General features: G+C 40.3%; 1 protein-coding gene across 1 annotated transcript in view; it reads right to left on the bottom strand.

The window, feature by feature from the left end:
• The window catches only part of ngfrb (nerve growth factor receptor b), a 35,063-nt gene extending 11,050 nt beyond the window's left edge, over positions 1-24,013 (bottom strand). The window contains 3 exon segments of the mRNA XM_046854554.1: positions 6,692-7,048; positions 15,733-15,874; positions 23,668-24,013. Of these exon segments, the coding sequence (XP_046710510.1) occupies positions 6,692-7,048; positions 15,733-15,874; positions 23,668-23,703 (535 nt within the window). The 5' untranslated portion in view covers positions 23,704-24,013.
• Positions 24,014-25,194: the final 1,181 nt, after the last annotated feature.

Below are 25,194 nucleotides of genomic sequence, written 5' to 3'. Positions count from 1 at the left end.
CAGCTTGTTTTTTCGGAGGTGGGCGGAAAAACCTGACCAAAAAAATTACAAATTTGCCTGAAGGTGAAGAATTTAGTTGCGAATTCTGTTAATGGATAAAAAGAAAAACAACACACAGGGACATTTGTTGTTAACCGTCTTAGTATTTATCAGTTAAGGGCCTCATAAAACGCATCGTTTTCGCCATCGACCGACACCGGCATCGCTATCGACGTGAATTCTCCTCATGAAGGAGCATGTCTAGGATAAAAGCCTTTCACTCTCAGGCATTACTCAGATTTAACTGGCCTGTGTCCGGGTGGAAAAAAAAGGAACAAGTTATTTACACACACACACCCCCATATAAACACATCTCAATTGCACTGTAGCCACAAGTCAGTGCAAGTGTGAAAGACGTATTAGCTAAAAGCTGTGACGGAGCAGGAAGCAATTAGCCCCGACTGCCCGACGGCTGCGTGATATTTTGTTTACAGAGCTGCATAGCTACCTTCAAAGCAAGCCATATCATGCCAGGCAGGACAGAAAACCAGCCCCTGTGTGTGTGTGTGTGTTCTCAGAGGTAAGACTGCGAAACCTGATACATCAAGAAACTTCATCTTTTTTATCGACTGCATTTGTGTCTGCGCATCGGCCCGTTTCCCTTCCTTTTCTCAGTCTTTATCTCAGGAGTGCATCAGTCTTGCCTTTCGTTTGACTCCCTCTCCATCTCCTTTCATCGCACTCAAATATCCCTAAAGAAAACGAAAATGTCACATAAATCAGATGCCAATCGGCAACATTCCGTCTCGAGCTCGGGATGCTGAAAGCTGTGAACGGTTCGGAGGCAATTCCGAGGCAGCGCCTTCTGAAATACGACCCGGGTGTTCCTGATGTGTAGAAGAAATCCAGTCGTTCGGGGCATCCACACACTCAAGCAACAGATCGTACAAAGACTCAACGTTATCTGAGCTATTAAGTTAATCATTATCAGTACACGAACCATAAACAACCTGATGGTGCCGGATGTATCGGTTTGTTCCTTATGATTTTAAGTTTGTCCCTAATGAGTGCACCAGCGGAGACTGTAGCGAGGAAAAACTTCCTGAGATGGCATGAGGAAGAAACCTTAAGAGGAACTAGACTCACAAGAGAACCTCATTCTCATCTGGTTGGCACCGAATGTCCATTCACTGTAACTTGTGGTCCTGAGCCATTGTCATAATTTACAGTCCGAATCATTGCTCTTGATTTGCTTGGTAGTTTCATGGATCTTTGTGCTTTTGATGTGGAAACCATCCCCTGCTTCACAGAATGGTCTCCAATCGAAGTAACATAAAATAATTAACAAGAAATGTGGGTAAATAGCGACCCAGAAAATGTGCAGATGGGGGTCGTCAGACTAGTGGACCATGGTCCATAAGCCATAAGTCCATGGCATCTGTTGTGAATCCTCTGCTTTAGTTTATCAGGAGCACTGGTGTCAATTGTGTAGCTGAAACCAGCTTGTCAAGCAAACTACGATTTTTTTATTGACGTTCAGACATTTCACTTTGGTCACATTAGTATGAAAAAAAAAGTTGATAACGAAAGCGGAATGTTTAGACAACTGGGTTTATTCGAATCGCTCATCTGTTCTGAGTCAAAACTGATCATGTTTTGTACAACTATGGTGTCTGTGAGTAGATCACAAGGGCTGACCAGGATATTTATTTGTAAAGTCACAGCAGGACATAAAATGGAAGAGAACCAAGAGTAAGATTTCTTTTTTTCAGCTGCCCCTCTGGTAGGGGTTGAACTCATTGGTCTAAATATATTTGATTTGGCACAGGATTTTAAACTCGGATTACCATTCTGGGGTTTTTTTCAACCTTGTGCAGAATCCCCTTGGGGTCTTATGAAATCCTTGTGGCCAAGGTCAGTTCACTGGCTGGGATGTAAACCTGGGCACCTAACCACTATTCCTCCAGAGATCTGGGGTAAGGAAACTGATGATGCAGCTGTAACTAGACAATTTTAGTTCCCTTGACGTGGAACCAGATGTACAGCTTGAAGATCTTTATCCCGCTGATGAAGTGGTCTAGTAATGCCAATCAGGAACAAATTCTCGGGGTCCTCAACAATCTGCCCTAATGTTTTCCCTCACAACAGTACTGGTGAAGTTAATAAATGATTAGTCTGTAACCCATAACAAGCTGGTATGGCATATTATGTTTGATGTACTTCATTTATCCATGTTTACACACTATCACCTTCAAAATAGTCCCCTCGTACAACAATTCAGCGCTTCCAGCGTTCTTTTGGAATGTGTCTCGGAAGTCTTCTTTTCAAAGAGTGTCAAGCACCTTGAGCTGAATCTTCACCTTCAGGAAGAGGAGGAAGTCCGCAGGAGCCAAATCCGGCGAGCGGGGTGGGTGCGGAAGTGAGATCATGTGGATTGTTCTCTGGCTATCATCATACACAAGTTGTGAAACAGTTTCAACATTTTGGGTAGTTGAGCTCATTCCTGATCTCTCGTCCTCTTCCAGTGACGTTCTTGCACTCCTGAAGCACGCATGGCACTCCAAACACATAAAAAAACGACTCATTGCAAGGTCACAGTATGTCAAACGTACATCAGGTCTCAGATTTCTGGGCGCAGATTTGCCCAGTTTCACATGGTTTGTGATGAAATCATGAGATCAGACATGGAATAGCACCAGTTTTGCTTCGAAACTCTTTGATGCCACCTCAAAGATTTGAAGCATTCTAGATGTTGAAGATATAATTATTAGAAAAGTGAGGTCCAATCAAACATATCTTTCTTCGACAAGCAGCAACGATGTCAAGCAAGGGGCAGAGCAAGTAAAGCCTTAGATTTCTTACAGATTAGATGGAAGGATAAGAGAACAAGTAAACCACAACCACAAAAGACATAAGCAAGCAACTCCTCATCAGGAATGTCACATTCTGCACTGGGAATTCTGAAATGTAATACTCTCCAGTTCTCTGGGTCATCTTGGTGAAATTTATGAGGTGGAGAGGAAAATGCCACGGGCTCAGGCACGTGCTCGGGCTTTCAACCCCGGACCTTTGCGGCTACGGAAAATTATAGAAAAACTCAGGGAATGTGAAGAGGGTAAGAACCAGCCAGGAACATGAACTTTGTTGTGTAGGAGCGTGGCGAGAAAGCCACAGAGAGATGGAGAGTGATGGAAGGATACCGGGGTGAGAAAGAGGACGGAGAAGAAAGATAGAGAAGCACATTAAGGCAATGTCTCTCAGGCCAACAATGCCTTACATTGTAGCAGGCAACGGGCTATGGTCAAAGGTCAGCTGCAGCCGTGATAACTCTATCAATGTCCTGCTGTCGAGGGTCGGCATACAATGTGTTCTCACATACAATCTGAGTGATAACTGTGTGACGAAGGGACACTGGAATTCACAGGAAGAACACATAAGAGTTACTCAATCAGCTTGATCTTCCATAACGGCTTTGTTTTGAACCCCTGAGTCAGGAACTTTCAAGGTCAGAACCACTAAATTCCCTAGGGGTTTTTATTCAAGGGCTACTTCCTGCTTTTGGAGTATCGATGGATCTCCAAGATTACACCACAGTGCTGTTGAATTCAAGATTCTGACTGGTCAAGTTGAAAGTGTGAAAACACTTTGCTCCAGGCCACATCTTTGTAAAGAGGGCTCCAGTGTCGGGGGCTTCGTTTGATGTGGGAGTTTTGACAGTGCTTAGTTCTTTTTGTGGTCAGACCTTTCATTCTTTGTCACCTGTTAAATAAAGTTCTTGTCTAAAGTTCTTTGTCCCCAGGCGAGGGACAAGATCTTGTAACTTGCGTAGCCCAGACAATCATCCCGTACTCAGTCACAAATGCATTTTAGAGGGCTTTGCAACTTTCAATCTGGAATCCCGACTGTACCCAGATTGCATACTCTCTCCAAACCAAGCGTAATTGTCTCTTGAGATCGTGTACAAGCTGCCCTATGTGCATTACAATGTCTGTGATTTTATCAAGTTAAAACAAAGAGCGGACGTGAAATTGTGCGTAAAATCTGCCACAGAGACTTTCGCCCTACCCTACTCACCAAATTTGGCTTCAGCGAACTATGCCCTCTTCCTGAAGATGAAGATCCGACTCAGATGTCGCCGTTTGACACTGTTGCAGAGATCCGGCGTGAATCGAAGAAGGTGCTTGACACAGGGTCTCGCAAACAGAGGGATTTTCGAAACATTTTGATCCCACCCCGCATGTAGAAGAGGGCTGATAGCAGCATGTTACACTGTGTGGACGAGCATTTGGCAGGCTTCACGGTTCTTTGGTCAAAGCATGTGTTCGTGTTCACTCCCTGGCTCCCCACAAAATGCGACACATTCACATTCATGAACCTGTTTGTCTCTGTTGATCTTGCCCTTGTTTTGACCTCTATCTGTATTGTATTAATGTCGGTAAGTAGATTTAGTGATATAGCAATGAAGCTAAACCCTACACTGTCATGGTAAAATGAGTGTAATTGATTGGACTCTTCTTTCCTGGGAGTCTTCTCTTCCCTTCAGTCATTCATCACATGCTCACATGGTAGAAGCTCTGAAAACCAATGCAGTTTATTAATGAGATTACACACTACTTTCACGCAGACTCCTCTGCCTACTCAAATGGCTTTTTGTGTGGCCCACACCCACACACACATTATTTCTTTATCTCAATTACTTATAACGGCAAAACCCGAGAGCAGATTCAGACAAGATGTTTTTTTTTTTTTTATTGTTCTCCCTCACTTTTTTCCTGTCTGAAAAACCTGGCAGATTTCTCCTTTCTCACAACACCACACTTTTTTTCTGAAAAACCCTGATTGTTTAGAATGAAATTTCCCTGTGGTACAAAGATAAGATCCTGTCCTGTTGCTGAACCTCAAGCTAGTTAGCTTGAAGCCTTTCATCAGCTGAGCACTTCAAGGCTGTGTTTAGAGAAGTAGTGGACACAAGCACAAACGAGTCCACTCTATTCATTAACCCCATTGCCTACAGTAGCCACTCTCAGCCTTTGCCCTTTCACCCCGTTGGATTGAGATTGGAGCGAACAGTTTTGCTTATAGCTAAACAGCTCCAGCAGTTAGACAACTTTATATATTTATATACAATAGCCAGACATTCATTTGTGCATTTTATAAAAGTACGGGTACGGTTAGCTCGCCTGTTCCCCGCAGGTGACAAGTATCCACAGGTACAGGAAATGACTCACCCGTAAACAGGATATTAGCCAAACTGACAATAATAATACAGAATCTGTGCAACGCAAAATCACCAATTAGATGTGTTATTACTTGACACGAGGGCTATCATTAACTGATTGATGTTTACACCTGTGACATTTATCTCTGCAACACTTAGCCTACTGACTTAGCAGGCTTAATGTGCTCTGAGCAACAAAAAAAACGCATTTCAAAGAAAAATACGAGGTTAAAAAGTGTACCTCAAGACTAAAAAGGTCACACCTTAGAATGCTAATTACCAGCCTGCGAGTTATGCTGAGACAGCATGGTAGAAAAAATCTCATTGTTTTCAAAGGGAGGCAAAATTGTTAGCATTTTTCCGAGACTAGCTTCATATTTTCTTTAATACCCTACAAGTCTTAGCAAGTTAGTAATCATTAATTGCAAGGTGAAATGACCTGTTAGTAGCATAGCGTTTGTTTTGTTCAGGTTGTTAATAGCAGCAAGCTTTTCTATTTTTACGAATTTTTCACTTTGTAGCACACTATTGTTGTGAGCTCAGCAAAAAAAACGATGTTAAACATTTTCCTTTCCTTTTCCATCAGTCATGTGTGTCAAGAAATTTCTTAAAATGTAAACACTTTACAAATGTGTTGAATATTTACCACAGAAAACAGACTATTCAGCCTTTAATATATATTCAATGGGTCTAAAAACCTATCTTTGTTAGCATTTTGGTGAAATGGCCTGTTTGTAGCCTAGCATGTCTTTTGTTCTCGTTGCATATAGGATAAAATTTTTACATTTTACACCTTTATAACTGTTTGTAGCTAACGATATTGATGCAAACAAACATTTTTTCATTTCCTTTTCTGACAGTAGTCTGTTGAATATTTATCACAGAAAACAGGCTCCTCACGAGCAGCCAAGAAAAAATAAGCTAGGTTAAGCTAGCTCAGGATATGTATTTATTAATATTATATTTATTTAAAGGTTGAATGGCTTAGAGGAATTAAGCATTATTTTAGCTAATTAGTACAGGATTAGCTAGATTTCCAACACTCTGGTCGCACAGTGGACGGGCAAAAAACGAAAATGACAGTTTTACCATATCGGGTTTAAATTGGTGCATAGCGAACGAGTGGACGAGCAGGTTAAAGGTCATAGTCAGAGTTAACCTCTGACCTTTAGCCCTTCAGGGTGCTAGACAGTTGGCTACAATGGTGCATTTGTTTGGATTTATGATAGGCCAAGTGTTATTAGGATTCTCTGTCTGTCTGCTGGTTTCACACCTGTTTCACTTTTTCTTCTGTCACCTGTCGCTTTTGATTCCTGGTACCTCTCTTCACTCTTCCTCTTTTATTCTTGTCTTTCTTTCTATATCTATCTATCTATACCGGATTCTGATTGATCACAAGGAGTTGAAGTTTTGACCAAAGTGCAGGTGCACATTCCCTAAATAAGAATTGTGATGACACAGCATTTTTTTCAAACCAGTGAGACTTTTCCGTACCTTTGCAAATGGTATCGCTGTTAGCGGTGCAGTGCACGAGCTCCTCGGTATCCTCGCAGATGGTGCATGGCAGGCATAAGTTCAGCTCGCTCTCCTGGTCCGAGTACGTATCGTCCGTGCACGTTTCGCATACAGTGTCCTGCTTGTGGTCGCAGCGTCTCAGTACGCCGCTGCCCACCGGACACGTTGTACACACATGGCACTCCCCAGTTAGATAGGACATGAAGTAGCCGTAGTCGCACACACAGGTGGCGTCGTTGGCATCTGTGCATGGCGTGTTCATTCGTAACAGCCCGGTACACTGGGTGCATGGCATGCATTTCTCCGTGTGGCTGAAGTTCTCAGAGAACATCTCACCTGCGAGGAGCAAAAAGCGAAGTTCGGTATGTACAATGTTTCGAAAACAAATCTGTATATTGTATGAATCTGCAGAGAGTTGATTTGAACTAAATACAAAAGATTCATTCTTTCCAGATCATATGATAAAAATAAAAATAAAAACTGCTCCTAAAAGGCACCTTGTGATAGCGGCGTGAAATGAGAAGAAAAAAGAAGCTAAGAGAGTGAGCTAGCTCTGTCCTATATTTAAGGTCTCATCTGACCTCCTCTGGTCTATACAGAACAAAAGTATTGGGAAAACTGAGTTAGAAGTTTCTGATACTAGTTGGACTAATGACTGCCTATCTTCAGAATCTTCAGTTGGCACTTTGGGGCATTTGACAATTGGGACTAAACTGGAGAACCAAGCGTTAACCAACTCCTACATGAAGAACAAGAAAAACAATGACCCTGGTTTAAAGATTGAATCAGTAACCTGGTGAGAAGGCAATGTCTATCTTTAGGTGACTTTTCCAGACATACATGGTTCTTATCCAAAATGTTTCAACAAAGTTGGAGGTACACAATTGTATTTGGATATAATAGCATTCCATCTTTCCTTCCCTTGAAGGAAGATATGGTTTGCATGGGTTGAGTGGCTCTGACCTCAATCCTATTAAACACCTTTGGGATGAATTGTAATGCTGACTCAACCATTCTTTTCTTAAAGGAAACCATTAATTTTTTCCCAAAATCTTGTGGTTCCTCTCGCCATCTGGTGTATGTGGCAAAACAAATTGGTATTGTCCATTTGCAGCTGAAAATAATTACTCTGTGAGCTTCCTGTCTTTGAATAAAACATTTGAAAGTTAAGATTTGGTTTTTCAAATCTCAATTTTTTTCACTTCTGACTAAATTAAGTAGTTTCATTTCCACTAAAGTAATAAACGAATAATCTAAGGAAGAAGATACACAATAATAAACAAGACATTTATCTCGGAGTCAGAAAATGTTAAGATCAATGTTTGGCATTTCAAATACTAGTTGGACTACTGACTGCCTAACTTCAGAATCTTCAGTACGCGTTTTTCCTGTTCTGGGACCTCCTTGTTGGTCATTCCAGGGCACTTGAAAATTCAGACTAAACTGGGAAACCTAGTGTTGACCCACTCAGAGATTAAGAACATGGCTGTGATTCAAATGGCATTGTCTTTCTTTAGTTGAAATTTGACATATTTAGGGTGTTACCTCAGCAGAGATGCCGCTACTATTCTGGATTTCTTAGTGTCCAGAAACCCATAGAAATGTGAAGATATACTTTCACAGTCTTAAATTTATCAGAAAAATATACCAACTTTAGCAAGGCGGGTTTCTATTGATTAAATGCCACTAGCCATGTTTAGTCGTTGGTAAAATCGATACAGTGCCTGCTCCAGTTTCAGCCCACATCACTACTTCTACTGTTTCAGTCTGATTCCTGTTCCTGTTTATGTCCTCAGCACTGCTTCTGTGTCAGATACCACTCCAGACTGCCCAAATACAGACCTGGGCATTGTCCTGTTGTTACCTCAGGCTGTGGTTGAGTTTCTATTGTCCAAGAAGCCTGAATAATCTCCAGCCTACTCATTTCTTGTTTACAAACCCCCCAAAAAGTACGTTTTTGTGTCTTTAGATCGCTTGCAGATCTTATCCAGGTTCGAAAGCATAAGTCTTTTAGCCCCTACCCTCCCTGGTTGGTAGCTTCCACTGCAATTTAGAAGGTGATAATTGGCAAATGGAAAAATAAACAGGTTGCACCAGAAAACATTAAGATCTGGAGTCACGTTTGGTGGCTTGTGTAAGCGTCATTGTGTAACATTCCCAAGGAACAGTGATATTTTTCCCCTCAGAAATCCAAGAGGCTTCAAAACAGGGTAACAGTGTAAACTGGTGCATCTCAAAATTGCAGAAATTATGTCATTGGTTTAAAAAAAGGGTTGGGTCTTATTATTGTCGAATAACATGCGCAACATATCTGCGTCATCGGCTAAACAAGAAAAAAGCTTTTGTAAGCTTTAGACCTGTATAATTTTGAAGTCTATAATTTTTAATCTTAATAGTCTGCTACACAGCAATAAGGTTGGTCCCATTTTGTTCAGTTTTTCATGAAAAAAACTTAAAGAATGCCACGTGAAAAAAACAAGATACAAATGGAACATTATGTTATTGGTATTATTAAAAATCTAAAATTATAATGATTGATGTGGCACCATTTTCATTGCGATATCACATGTCGCAGAAAACTTATGGAGCCCCACTTTTTTATCTTCAAATTATTTTTATGCAATTTTGACCTAAAGCTGTATCTTGGAAACTGGAGCCAATTAACACTCAGGACTTAATTTTTTCTTGATTAGTGAACCGTTGTTATATAATAAGAGCATTTTCCAGGCAGTCTACCATAAGATGTAGAACATCTAGTTTAATATTTTAGAATTACATATCTTCTCAGGGTGGCTGCAAAACGTTCACTGCAATCTAATGATAGTGTTTTTCTACGGAATCCAAGACTGTTTGAAACATGTCCAACAACACTGACAGTAACAAATGTTTTCATTTCCAGTAGACAGATTAAAAAAAAAAAATACAGTAAGTAGGACCATTGAGCACTCGGGCTGCCTCGGATCTTCATTGGCCACCTGTTATGTTTTACGTTTGACATTTAAAGCTCTAAATGGCTTAGAGTAGTACCTAAGCAATCTCACTTGGGCTCTATGGTTGCTAAATGCAGCTCTCTGATCAATATAAATAGACCACAGTGGATCCTTTTCCTATATAGATCTTCCTGACAATAATCAGGATTTAGGAACTGTTGAGTCAAGCCTAAAACTGACTTTCATGCTTTCAGTTCGATTTTATTTCTATACTTTCCAATTTATTATACTTTTATAGAACAAAATTCACTTAGATTGAAATTGATGTGTATTTATCCCCGATAAGCAAACCTGGGGTGCCTATGAAGAGGAAAACCCCCTTACATGGTATGAAGAAGAAACCTTGAGAGGAACCAGACTCAAAAGGGAAACCCATCTTTATCTGGGTGAGTGTGATCATAAATCTGTAAATCGTTAAGACATAAAAATAAAGAAAACACCGGAATATCATGGTAACCAGGGGCTCCTGAGCAACTCATAAATTAGCTCAACATCTGAGATCATTAAAGATTCAATACCAGCCCCTCCTCCAGCTCCTCCTCCAGTCTTTAAATGTTCAATGATGGAAAAACAGCATATGTGGAATGTTTTTTTGAGTATTGATCAAGAAGTTGTTCACCCTCAAAGTCTAATGTCTGAAATCGTCAGGAAGTGGGATCCAACCGGAGCTCGTCCGTCTCTTAATGGGTTCGGAATCTTCTCTTTGAAGGTCCGAAATCTTCGCAATGGAGCTGGTGCACACTTTTCTAATGCATCTTTGACAAGCAAGTGTTACTGGTGTCTCCAAACTCCCTCAATCACTCGGGTGCATCATTCTTTTATTGATAACAATTTTGCAAGATTAAGTCTTTTTGAAGACTTCTTGATGATCATATACGTTTCGGCCCACAAACGAAATCCACTAAATCCACATTTCTGGTCCAATTCAGATCCCGAAACTAAAGCTTATAAACTTTCACCTCTATCCTGATCCTACCCCTGCCACCAACAGCGCAATAAGCTCCAGCTGCTCCATAGCGTTATAAACTCTAGTCCTTATTCTGATCCCATTCCTTACACTTTTAGGCCCACAAACCTTTGCTTCACCTCTCCTTAATCTACTCCATCGACCATAATGATAATGTGCTGCTGTTTTTTCAAGGCTTTCTGTATGGGCTTCCTTTTTTATTCTGGATCCAACATTAGCCATCTTGAGGGCAGGACGCCCTTTAAGCTTCTGCCCTCATCCAGATACCACTCCTTTTTTGAATTCCTTTCAAAATCTGGAAAATTTGGCCACGATTACCTCCTGTTCCCTTCCTCTGAGATCCTGCAGATCCTGGAAACCAGAACCCCCCTGATTGTTTCTCTTCAACAGCCTGGACTACAGCTAACCTGCCGACGCTATAATAGTTCACACAAATAAGGCCAAAGAATGCTGTTAATCGAGAGCTAGTCACAAGGGTAGCATTGGATCCCTACACACACACATCCACACACACACACACATACACTCAACACACACACCCACACCAAAACATTCTCCACAGACCCTCACATGCTCATCAGCGCCTGATCATTACCTCTTTAGATTCCCTGGTGGCTCGTGCACTAATGGACTTTCTGATGATGGTGCATCTAAAGTGAAGGAAAGCACCCACTCAGCCTTTTCCTCTCTTTTTTGCCCCCCCCCCTCTTTTTTTCATCCCTTCTTTCTTCAATCTCGCTCTCCACCCCTCTCTCTGCTCCCCTCTTGCAGCTGTTACCATAATGTGCGCCATCAATAATGCATATCGGTGCATTATTTCAGGCAAACTGCACCGTGTGTGTGTGTGTGTGTGTGTGTGTGTGTGTGTGTGTGTGTGTGTGTATATGTGTGTGTGTGTGTCATTACCAGGGTTGGTACACTACAGAGAAACAGCAGGAACTTCTGTTTGGCCATAAAAGGCAAACATGATGTGGCCAGCTATAATTTATGTTGAAGCGTGTGTGTGTGTGTGTGTGTGTGTGTGTGTGTGTGTGTGTGTTGGGAAAGCAGCTGGTTTATCTCTCTATCATGCCACAGTCTTTCTGTCTACATTTCCCTGGTTCATGTCCCTGTCAAGTATTCTGTAAATTCTAGCCATTTATGCGCCCGGAAGTGGAAATGAGAATTATTACCTCACATCCTGAAGTTATCTAAAACACCTTCATCATAGCAAAAAAAAAAAAAAGTTGGGATCCAAATTTCACTCCATTAGTCTACAAACTGTTCATTCAGATTTTAAAATAGACACGTTGCTGGACCTAAACATCCTCTGGACCTGCCAGATTTAAAATCTAATCTGAAGGGTTCACATTTCTGGCTCTACTTCTAGATGTTTGCACTGAAGCTTCACCCTCACCCTTGCTTCAGGATATAATCTCGCCTGGATACTGTTGATTTTGTGAAGTAAATGTACTTGTTAGTGTACATAAGTAGCATTTTTGTGTAGTAATATTTTACTAAGGTGTTTCCATTTGGGGAGACTTTTGTACTGTACAAGTCAAATATTTAACGTTTTACTCAGCTACGTTGTGTATGTTGTTCCTTTTTAGTTACAAGGATAAAAAACGTAATGGGTTTTACACTTTTTTTGATTGGCGCTTGGTTTATCTACTGATCACCAACATACAGTTCAGCATCAGTTCAACAGCAAGCAGAACATTTAGAGAGGAATTTTGTTCTATTCATGATCATTTGAATAGAAATCAATCGGTGTTTGAGTCATTAATATCGTTCTAATAATAGATCAGTGTGCTGAGAGTCACATTCAAGTCTAAACTGGGTTGATTAAGAGTCAACTTGTGATAAAAATGTTAATTGAAACATTATAGCTGTGATAAAATCATAGTACTTTGGATACTTAAATACATTTGAAGGCAAATACTTTTGTATTTTTACCTAAAGTGAAAGTTTAAAGGGAAACCGAGTCAAATTTGGAGCTCAACTTTAACTTTAACTACAGGTAGCCCTCTATTTATGGAGATCGTTACAACGATCCCACTGTAAGTCCGAAAAATCGTAAGTTGAAGATGGTGCTACGACTGTGACCAAAATGATGGCTTTCCTCTTCTTTTCTTCACTACACGCAGGAGACATACTTTGGCGCTTGGAAGACTTGGTGCTGCCTGTGCCAACTCTATCATCATTGTAAGACCGAAAAATCCTAAGTCGAACCATCGTAACTCGGGGACCATCTGTACATGGTTTGTTCCACCACAGTAAATTTGCCCCCAGTTGTGCTTCCGTTTTGAGTCTGGTTCCTCTCAAAATGTTGTCCTCGTGTCATCTCTGGGAGTTTGTCCCCTACCACCCTCACCACTGTCACCTCATGGGTCTGGGTTTGAAAACTGGAAATCTGTGGCAATGCTTATTGTAAAAAAAATAATAACAAACCGCTGCCGGATGCTACACTTTTAACAGTCAAACGTCTTGTGGCTCATCTGAGCAACGATGATCCCATCATTTTGATGAAACACTTTTCTGGCTTTCAAAAGGCTTTCACTTGAACAGGAAAAGATGTTGGGAATTAACACTGGTTAGAGATTGTTGGAAAAAAGTGGAAAAATATCATTATACCAGTCCCCATATACTATTAAAAACTTGTCAAAAGTGATAAATAAAGCTTCCATAAAACCAAAAAAAGAGCAAAATTCCAATTGAGGTGACAACGAGGGCATCTGGACCATAAGCATAAGGGGAGAAAGTGACGGATCAGATCCGATCAAGAAAGAAGGCGGAGAACCTCGTGTGTGTTGACGGAGTATTTTGGCCCGAGGTGAGGGAGTTCCATCGAGATACGCACGCATGGGCGCTTTAAAAGCTTATCAGATCCTCTTGAACACGACGGATCACAAGCCCCGGGCAAAGAAATGACGTTTTTTAGGGGGGTTTTTTGGTAGGTCAAAGTTTGTTGTTAACGTTGGGATCTGGAATGTTACCCTAGAGTGATTTTCCAATCAGCTGATTCGACAGAAATTTTAAAAAAAGAAATTACAAATTGTCCAGTTGTGGAAGTTCCAAGTCTAACTTGACATTAATCACTGCCCTGTAAAAAAGAAGAAAAAAAAAAAAAAAAGCAGGTGTTGCCAGAACGTTTTCCGGCGTCGCCTTGTTAAAATATCATTTTGGGTTGTTTTTCAGCATGTTGTGGTTCACCCTCGGGTCACGTTCAGTGACATTTTACTGATTTTACTGCCAAATGTGTGCAGACAGGCGGAATAAAAGCTGCTTTATTAATGTTATTACTTTTTTAAAGCGTCATCATTGTATTTAATGATGTTTAATATCTCTATCTGGGGACTTTGAGGAGTCAACATAATAGGAGTAACACCAAACACACATAACAAACATAGGCCCTGGGTAGTTCCAGCTAAGGGTCTAACCTAGTCTGCTTTCTGGAGTTGATTTATTGTGGTTATAAGTCATGATTATGGGTTTATTTTATATATTTTGACTAGGCTAGACCCTCCGCTGGAACTACCTAGGGCCTATGTTTGTTATGTGTGTTTGGCATGAACTGCTCCTATTATGTTGACTCCTCAAAGTTTCACCTATAGGTGATGCGACATATACTGTTAATGAACATTTCCTTTATTTTACAAGATGAAATATGACTTTAATAAAGTGTTTTGACAGCTTGGAGCAGTTGAGATTCTTCAATTAGCTTGTAACTAAGTTACACATGTACCACCCTTTAGTAAACACATGGATGCATGGATGAACTCTAAAAATGGTGTGAAAGTGGTCATTTTTGGGAGAAGAGAGGGGATACACAAAGAAAAATCTCTTATCCAGATTGACAGTTATCTCAGTTATACAGCTAAGCAATTAATGGTTGGAGTGGTGGGATTTGAACCCATGCCCTTCCGATCAGCAGTCCAAAATGAGACTCCTTCCATAAATATTCATCCAAACCCATTTTGGTTGTCAGCTATAAGTCATGTTTTTAAAGGAGTATAACATTTTCAAACGAGTGCATTCATCAGTTTCAATCTGTCAGGGCTGCTGTTATAGAAAACAAATCCACTTCAACCATCCAGACACGTGAAAGACCTTCACACATCTGTTCCCAAGTGTGAAAGCACCCATCCGTTTGACTGGAAGACGTCTCCCATACTTCTATGATTTATTAAACCCATGGCAGCGAAAATCCCAAGAGCGCTAAACCCTTCCCTTCTGTTCACCGTCAAACATGACACGTTTTAATCACCACACTGACCCCGCTGCCGTGACGCTCAGATGTTCGGGCCTCGGGGTGGAATTCGCGTTTCAAGCTCAGACGTATTGCCTTGTGTTTATATATAAACATTACTTTTTCGACAGCAGGGACCGTGTGTGAAATGATTGAATTCGCCAGCATTGGAATCACCAGCATACGGTAATCGTTTGTGTTTCGTCACGGCGTAACCGCTAAACAAATTGTTTCTAGTGTAAAAAATTATCACATTGCTGGGGAAAAAAATAGAATGATTGCATTATAAGAATTCATTAACAACACATAGAATATACTGGCCACTGAAAAGCAAACCACTGATCGCAAAACAATACAAAGCTTTTTATTTTATTTTATTGAAATGCTGATTTTGGTTTAGAGTGCGAGTGAAGTCGTGCTACACTGAATTACAATCACTGTCCAATCACAGTCTTGAATTCTACTCAGCCCACTCAGGTAATTGGAGATGAGCGAATGGTCCTGAAAGTATTTTCGAACAGCAAATAAATGAGTTACTTCATACAGGACGAGGGTTAAACATGAGGCTAATCACAGATTAGTATTTTAGTAAATTGTTCCAATGTTTTTTGCTGAATGCTAAATCAAGCCATGGAGATGTAGAGAAAATTAGATGCGGTGATAACATATGGTTTTATACAGTATGTGTTAAAGGTCAAAACACACAACAGGTGAAAACAATCAGGTAGCAGATCAATGATATCACAGGGGTGGAGACGAACATAACAGGTTTAATTGCATTAACTGAAGTGGAAAAAAACGAGGACATTTTAGCATGGCTTGGTCGTGTACTTACTGTCAAGGCACGGTTGACACACTGTTTGTGTCCCTCCACATGGCTGGACCACTCCCTCACCTGGTGGACACTGTTTGCAGCACTCTCCGCTGGTGGTGTATTTGCCTGACTTACACACTTCCTTAGCTGAGAAAACTCCCACCTTGACACAAACACAGAGATGGTCGAAGAGTTAACAGACAGGGATCGTTACTACCGTTCGTTCAGAGAATGTGTGTACACTACATTTACGCTAGATGGAAAAAGTGCAGAAAATCTACAGCAAATCCTCTAGTAAAATTTGAAGTACGCTTCAACACAATCTTAAAAGTCGAACACATACATTTTACACATAAAAGAAATGTTACTTCCTGAAAGAAAATTAGCGCCTCTTCAACCAAAGAACATTGAAACGCTTTAGCTTAGAATGACAACAAATAAAGGGTAAAGATACCGTTCGTCTGGGACATGGAAGAATGTTTGCTTATAGGCTCAGTAACATAAGCTTTGTTCCTAATCTCTTACTTTTTCACAACGCATGTTACTAACTAAATGCGATTAGCGAAATGTGGGAGCTTCACTTTCCGATGGTAAATTTGCTCTGAATGCTAATAGCAACTTAGTCTGTTGCTTTCCACCTAACAAGGGATGATGTTTGTGAGTGTTTTATTGGGAAAAAATTACATTTTATATTTTATCAGTAACCTAAAAAAGTGTTATTGGAAGTAAAAAAAAAAACGAAAAGATAAGAATCCAAGCTAGCACTGAACAAATCAATTAGCATATCGTTAAACCCAAAATATGAGGTGAAGTCAACATTTATTATTAAATTGAACGATTCTAGCCCGATTCCCGAACTGGAAACGCAACCGGCGTGTCGTTAAACAAATTTCGTTGGATGCAGATTTTTTCCAGTCTCCCGTGACTGAACTCCAGGCTCCTCATCTCCCGCTTATCTTATCAATATTAAATTCACTGTTGGCGTTAACTCCACAGTAAACACACGTCTGTTAAAGCAGAACAAAAGAAACAAGGCAGGTTTTATACAGTGAAAGAAATAGATCTTAGAACTTGTTCCAGCGAAGACATTTCCCCTCATAAAGAAAAGGCCGAACCCCAAAACCTTGTGCTGGTACATGTCCTATTATTTATAAACCCACAAACGATTCCAGGTACGATTATCATTATTATTATCCGGCACTAAAATACAAGTACGCTGTGTGCTTTTATTTCCTTTGTTGGCTGGGATTAGTCTTCTCAGACACTAAAAATGTCATCATGAACGTTCAGCTGTCAACATGTTCTTTAGTATAATCGGGGGGGTTTGAGTCTTGGAAAAAAAAATCACCAAGGGGAAGATTTCATCGACGTCCCGTATGACAGTCCTTGGATAACATTTTATTTTGAATGCTTGGCAAAAGACAGAAGAAGCGTGGGAATCTCTGAGAGTCCATATATATAGGTCAGATTTAGGTCAGGTCCCAATATAAATTTGTGTCCACACAAAAAAATGTGGGCCAAAAGCTCCTGTTTTATCTCAGACAATATGGACACAAGTCCAAATATATATATATTTATACAGTATTTAAATAAATAAACGTTTGTGGACACCTAACCATAACGTTCTATACTTGCAAAACTATTACTAAACTAAAGGTATACATAACAATTGTTTCTATTTGAGTATACTTAGAACTTAGATTGTATAACAGGAAGCTGACAGTGTACTTGACCATTAAATGTACTTAATTAGTATACTACTAAAAGACAGTATACTAGTAGTAAAGTGATGATCTATCTGACAGTGTACTTCTATTAATTTATATTATATTAAATATACAAAGAAACAGCATACTAAATAGTATACTAGCTGTAAGTTTGAAGTCATGTACAAAAAGAAATATACTAGAAGTAAATTATAGGTCTACTTTAAATTTAGGCTATTTATTAGCCAATTTGCAGTTGTGTTCAGTAATTGGTTAATATTTATTGTTCGTAATTCGTTTCGGTACTTAAGTAGCTTTTTCGCCACTTTCACTGCACTATATTTCGAAGTCGAATGTCCAAGATAAATGGGGAGGGTTGCGGAAGGGCATCCAGCGTAAAAACATGTGCCAAATCAAACATGCGGATGATCCGCTGTGGCGACCCCTGATGGGAGAAGCCGAAAGAATGTTTAGTTGTAAAGAAGGTTTTGGGCTCATTGTTATTATAATAAATATTAATAAGGGTTTGACTCTATTAATAGATCGGTGTGCTGGGAGTCACATTAGAGTCTTTTCGCATTAACTGAGTGGATTAAGGAAGAGTCTTGTGACAAAAATGCTAATAGAAACATTAGCATTAGCATCATAGTACTTTGGTACTTAAGTACATTCCAAGGCAAATACTTTTGTATTTTGACTCAAGTGAAAGGTCAAATGGAAGACTTTTACTGCCAAATTTATACTCATGGTCAAGTTGTTTTGATGCCTGCTGCGATAAAACTGTTGGTGTTGAGCAATGCACGGCAGTAAAAGGCAGAACTAGCATGGAGGAGTTACGCTAAATCTAAAATTACAATCTGACAAGGAAAGCCACCAAATGACGAATGGTGAAGATTAACGACGCAGATACCTGTCAACAAGTGCTTGAGTGAAATGTGCCTAGTGGCCCCTTTCAATTCAGGTGAATGGAATTTTTTCACTGAGAGTGAAGAGATAAAAATTAAAAACGCAACTCTTCTTCTATGCATGTTGGAGTCAGCTGGATAAACCGCACACTGAAGGCAAAAATGGAAGGCAACACTTTTCGCCCAAGTTTACATTCTTCACATTTCTTGCCTCTCACCCCACTTAAGCCCTGCGGCGATCATTCCAGGCTCGAACTGACAATCGAAAAAATTGCAGGTCAAATGCAGTAAGTACTTCATTCTGTTCCCAGGGAACCTGAACAAGGCCATAAAAATGGCGTTTGTGTGCAGACAAGTGTTTCCGCCCACACGGTCTGTTTTTTTCCTCTCAGGTATTTTTTGTTTATCGTCACCTGAAAAACATCGCACAAAAAAAAAAACACGTCAGCTTGTGTTTTTAATTTCATGCAAAACAGAACGTAAGGGACATAAAGTATCCAGATCTATTTCACAACTCTGAACTAGATACATAAAGGGATGACACCACCCAGCTGTTTTCTCCTACCGTTCCTTTAATTCCTTGTCATTGAAAAAAAGGCTCTGAGTGCGGAACTGGTTTAATCCCTAAACTCGATTTCACCTCTTTCCTTCAGGTAGGTTCACAAACTAAAAAGCAAACACATCTGTTGCCAGGTAATACACGTGCAACTGCCTTGCCCCTAAGCCACCCTAAACCTTTCATGCGAACATACGTACGGGACCGAATAAATAAGTCCGAAAAATCCTGTTTACAGTATGTGAAATGATGGCCATGTTGCACTAATGTTTTAGTTTTTTTATTTTAGGAAACATGCGTTTCCTTCTGTACTTCGCAGTACCGTGCCTCACAAACAAACATTTAAGAAATGTTTTTAATAAGTGGACAATTTCTTCTGCACTTTGGTACATTTTAGCCATGAACGTGAACACACAACTACATATGCACATTAGGTTACGTGATCTAATATCTAAAGGTCCCATTGCAACCCTGTGCCACAGAGACCTTCCCTGAAAAAAGGAGGAACTTGCGTAAAGATCAGCCTCTACCAAAAAAAGGGGCAATATCAATGTACGTGTCCATTGCATCAAGTAGAATTTTCTAGAAAAGATACCCAGCTGATATTTGAAACACGACCAACATCTTGCAGATTCTTTTATCTTGGACACAAACGGTACATGGTACAAACTTCAAACGTTGCCATACTCATTTACTATATGGCCAAAGAATTGGGGCACATCTGACCATTACCCCCTGAAAAATTGCTGTTATAATAAGCTCTCCGTTCTGGGAATGAGAATTTGTATTTGTTATGGCTTACAAGCCAACTTTCAGTTCCACCGGTTTATTCTTGAAGGACCACATATTGGGTGAGGGGTGTGGAAGCTCAATAGTTAAGGCTATGGATTATTGATCAGAAGGTCAAGGGTTCAAACACTATCTCCACCAAGGTACCAATGTCCTTTAATCCTCTCTGCTTAGAGTTGCTGTATCATGACTGACTTCCTAACAGGTTGTGATAAGCAAAGAAAGGTTTTAGTGTGCTGTAATGAGTACATGACAAATGAATGGCTGCTTGCATGTTACTTCGATCCTGACCGAAGCCTGCATTTTGCTAGCACTCAAACGAAAACCTCTTTCAATTTTGCGGTTTTACTCGCATCTGTCTCACAGCTTTTCTCTTCGCAATAACACACACGCACACATTTCCACATAGGATGATAATTCATTCCACTAGCTTTATGGATGTCTGGGAATCCGATGATTCAAGTTCACTTCGGATTTTTTCAATCAATCATAGAGTCAACTTTTTGTAGTTTTTGTTTTTACTGACCTGTCGCAGTATGGCACCACAGAATAGCTTAGTCTTAAAATGGCATCTAATGTACCCTGAAGAACATCTGTCTGGGGTTGAAAAAAAAAGAACATTCTATCACTGTACTATTTGTATTGAAAATACACCAGTTTCTATGCCAAAAAAAAATCATTTGCATTTGTTATGATCATAAATCCTTACACTACCATCCAGGAGATCCCAAGCTCCTACTTCCATCCTAGGAATCTCAATTTCCTACTCCTCTCCAGAAAGCTCCTAATCTTGTAGTCATAAAATTCATAAGTAAATGTAATCCTGAAGTCCAGATGAATTTGAGGAACACACAATTCTACTTTGCTTCCATGGAGGACAAAGTCTTACTTGCATATTAAGGCATACTCTTGTTTTCAGTTCAACTTCCACAAGTTCCAGCTACTTTAATAAAGCTCTATGATCATTGGCTCCGATCCAGATCCTTTCTGTGGAGATCATTCTCCTGTCCTGCTAATAAACTCCTGCTCAAGATCTTCCACAGAAACATCATAGGAAACCAAGACATCATAAACCAAAACTCCTGACTCTTGGCTAGAAAGGTTTTTGGGAATACTGACTTTAAAAACATGGCCAAACTGGTTGAAGACTAGTGATCTGAATGAAACGTATTCCCCATGAGTGATTTCCATTTGTCCATTGGCAGTTTTTGGCAGCTCCTTCAGGCGTGATTGTGCAGGCATTAGGGATCTCCTAATGCCAATGGGCGTCGTTTTGCAAATGGGGCGTGAGCAGCAAGAAAACATGCCGATTATACGGGAAGCTTTCATCCGAGATAATTTTTACATGAAAGCACTTAACCTTTTTAACCCTACCCCGTCAACATTGGCTTACCGCACTACAGTAACCTCTGCGCACTCCTCAAATGAGGGACGAGTCCGAAGAGCGAGGTCGCTGTTTTAATCGTACATTCAGACTATATAGTACATTATTAGAAAATTATATGAAACCAATTACTAAAGCAGTGACTGAAAGACAGTCCAGGACAAATACAAAGAAGAAAAAGAACACATAGGATTTCAGTTCTTCAGCTCAAAATACATAGGATATAGGTCACAGATGCTGAGATGCGACCTAGCACCAACAATAAGGACACAATGCTTGAAAAATGGTCGAAATAGTAAAGAGACGTTAGCGCAAAAGCTATCAAAGTAGCTGAGGCACATGGCTAAGAAATGTGCAGTAGGCATATTATCAAATAAAAAAAAAAAACAATTTCTCAGAAATTGGACAGGTACAGGTATGAGGACAAAGGCTAGGACATGATCTATTAGAGAAGTAAAACGTTTTGAAACCGGCTACAGTGCTAGCTAGGACATATATGGCTAGGATAAACACTGAAGGATATTTACTCCAACAAGTCAAATATCCGGGGCAAGATGCAAGACGTTAATTCCGAGGTTCAGAAGTCACGAAATTGACATCAAATTGCACTTTAAAACAGTGGTCCCCAACCCCCAGGCCGCGGACCGCCACCTGTCCGTGGGTCAGTTTCGCACAGAAAGAATACATAACTTTTTTCCATTTTATTTAATATCTGATTCCGAACGATGTTTTATTTTGGAAAATGACCAATCCGCCACATCTGTCTCACTATCATTTGATGCCCATATTCGCAGCCTCTCCAAAACGTCTTTTTTTCATTTACAACGCATTGTCAAACTGCGACCTTTTATCTGCAGAAATGATGCCGAAACATCAGTGCATGCTCTGATTACGTCCCGTCTCGACTACTGCAATTCACTCTTCTCTGGTCTATCAGCTCACTCAATCTCACGTTTACAGTACATACAAAACTCGGCTGCCAGAATGTTAACCTCCAATAAAAAATCTGCCCACATTACCCCTATATTATTTGATTTTTACTGGCTGCCAGTCTCATCTCACATAAAATATAAAATCATACTGCTCATATAAGGCACTAAATGCTCTTTCCCCCCCTATCTTTCCGATCTTCTCTCATCCTATGTTCCTTCACGATCACTCCGGTCTTCAAATTCTGAACTTCTATGTGTTCCTAGATACCGTCTATCCTCTGGGGTGGCAGATCCTTTTCTGTCATTGGTCCAACACTATGGAACTCTCTACCCATTGCACTCAGAACCATCACCACTTTGTCTGAATTTAAATCAAGGCTTAAGACCCACCTTTTCAACCTCCACTATCAGTAAATGCATATGTATTAGGAGTCCTTAATTTTTCTGAAATGTGGTGTATGTACCGTGTACTATGTAGAGTTCTATCTCTTGTACTGTATGTGTTTGTGTTTGTGTTGTCTTCTGTTATTATCTCATGCAGCTGCATGTGATCCTTCCTTCTGGGCAAATGTCCGACGAATATGTATATGTATGTTCACTATATTTCATCTGTCTTGAAATATCGTACCTTGTAAAGCGTCCTTGAGCTTGGGAAAGGCGCTATATACATTTTTTTATCTGTATCTACAGCTCAATTTGTATGAAATAAAACAGCAGAAAAATTCACAAGAACAGGTTTGCATGTTTTCTTTCAATGCCAACGGTATGGGGTTTTTTGTTGGGGTGTCTAAAGTTAACCCGAAGGTTCAAGACCCAGTATCGCCAAGCTGCCACTTTTGGGCCCTCAAGCAAGACCTGTAACCCTCAGTGCTCCAAGGGTTGCTGTATCATGGCTGACCCCAGCTTTCTTATGCTGCTGGAAATTTCAATGTACTTGTGACCTGTAAAACCCCCCTTCATTACCCATTATTAGGACATAAGTGACGAAAAAAGAGCATGTTGGGGGCATTTCGGTGTAAATCGGAGAAACTGTGTGTGTGTGTGTGTGTGTGTGTGTGTGTGTGTGTGTGTGTGTGTTTGTTTGGGTGGATATTGTGGCTCCCATAAACGTTTCCTTACAAAAATCCCTACACCTTCAATGCAAGATTTGTTTGAACCACTGATATCATCATGTCGGCACCTGGTGTCAAAGCGAGTACAAAAGGGAATCCTTGCTTTGAACACACACACACAGACACACACATTGTAACTGAGAAGCGTGCAACTTGCAAATCTACATCTGAATTCACAGCCCGCGTTTACACACTTGCCAAGTGAACATGTGGATTCTGTCCAAGTCCACCTGCCTTAAATCAGTCCTGCAAAAATGTGCATTTCAACACACACACACACACACACACACACACACACACACACACACACTATCTCAGAAAATATCACACTTTTTTGGATACACCTTTGGAAAAAAAAAGTGAGAGTAGAGTTTGGTAACAATTACCTATAAAAAATATGCACAATTTTCCAAACTAGTTCACGAGATCAACGTCAAACGACGCGCGCGCGTGGGTCGGCGTGCGTCTTTTTTTTTTTTTTTAGCTGCGCGCGAGAGGAAACCACCGTCTCGCGCGCGTCGCTGAGCGGTTCACACATACACACGTACGGGCACAGTACGCAGAATACTTACCACTCCTAACACCGTCGCGAGCACTACAGCGTGCATGTCTGTGAAGCTTCTGTGCGCCAAGTGCACGCGGACTCAACTCCGAAAATTTCAACTGAGGATGATGGTGAGGAAGAGGAGGAGGAAGAATCACTGGTGCACGTGAGGCGCCGAACTGAGCATCACTGCCGCTGTCCAGATTCAATTAAATTCTCCAATGGCTGCGCGCGCTCAATGATGTCCAAAAGTGTATAAGAAGAAGGGAGAAAGAGAGAGAAAGAAGGAAAGAAACAGGAGAACAGGGCAGTGAGTGCAAAGCGAGTGAAGTGACAGCTCAAGAGTCTGAGAGAGTGAACAGAGAGGAAATGATCCGGCACTCCTCTTTTCTCTCCTCCCTTCTTCCCCCACCAGCCCTTTTCTCTCTCTCTCTCTGTCTTCTCCTTACACCTGTGTCTCTCTCACTCTCCCTCTCCCCTTTATCTCCCCATCTCTTTCTCTCTCTTTTCCATATCTGTCTCATCTTTCTTTCAGTCCCATTCTGTCGCTCCCTTTTTTTCTCACCTGTCCACCTCTCCTTCTCTCTCTCTCTCACTCCCACTGTTTCTCTATTATCTCATCTCTCCACCTCTCTCTTTCTCTTTCTATCTCTCTCTGTTCGGTCTTTTTTTTTCTCTCTTCGCCCTGTCCATCTCACTTTTCTGTTCTTTGGAGTCTTCAATTTTCTGTACTTTGTTTCTTATTTTTCTGTCTCTCTCTGTCCTATCCTCTCATTTTCTCTTTTATTCTGTCACTTTCTCCTTGTTTCTCTCACCTGTCCACCTCTCCACCTGTCTCACTCTCTCTCTCTCTTTCTCCTTCTATCTGTTCTCTTGGGTCGACTCTTTTCTGTTCTTGGTCTCTCATAAATTTCTTTCTCTTTTTTTCTTCTCTTCTTTTATTGCCCTTTCCTCTCTCTATCTTATTCAGTCTCTTTCTCTTTCTTTTCTCCTTTTCTCATTTCTTCTTTTGTTGTCATTCTAATTTCATAACAATATTTGTGTCAAAACCAGGGGCCATATAAATGAATTATGTGTAAACAAAAAAAAAACGGAATTAAACGAAACATTTGTAAAAAGCTGGAAAAGGCTGAATCATGTAAAAATCACATAAATAACTAAAATCATGAATTAAAACCACATGTGAAGACTAACAATGTTCTTAGTAATACAACTGAGCATTTAAATGTTAAGGGCCTTGCTCAAGGGCCCCAACAGTGGCAGCATAGGGGTGCTGGGATTTGAACCTAAGCTACCCCATTCTCCAAATTCTCAAATACATTTTAATTTACGGAATTTGGCAGATGCTCTTACCCAGAGAAATTTACAGTTATCTAATGTATCTAAGCTTGTTGGTGCTGGGATTTGAACCCATGACCTTCCGATCAGAAGTCTGGTACACAATCATGTGGAGAAATAAACTGAATTATTGAATCAATGAATGATATGTAAATCATATTAATGCATAGAAATCATTGATTTGTAAAACAAAAAAATTTAATAAACCGTGTAAAAA

This window comes from Silurus meridionalis, chromosome 7 (genome assembly GCF_014805685.1).
Source record: "Silurus meridionalis isolate SWU-2019-XX chromosome 7, ASM1480568v1, whole genome shotgun sequence".
NCBI classification, from domain to species: Eukaryota; Metazoa; Chordata; class Actinopteri; order Siluriformes; family Siluridae; genus Silurus; species Silurus meridionalis.
Note: the sequence above shows the minus strand (reverse complement) of the source record. Positions and strands in the feature narration are given on the sequence as shown.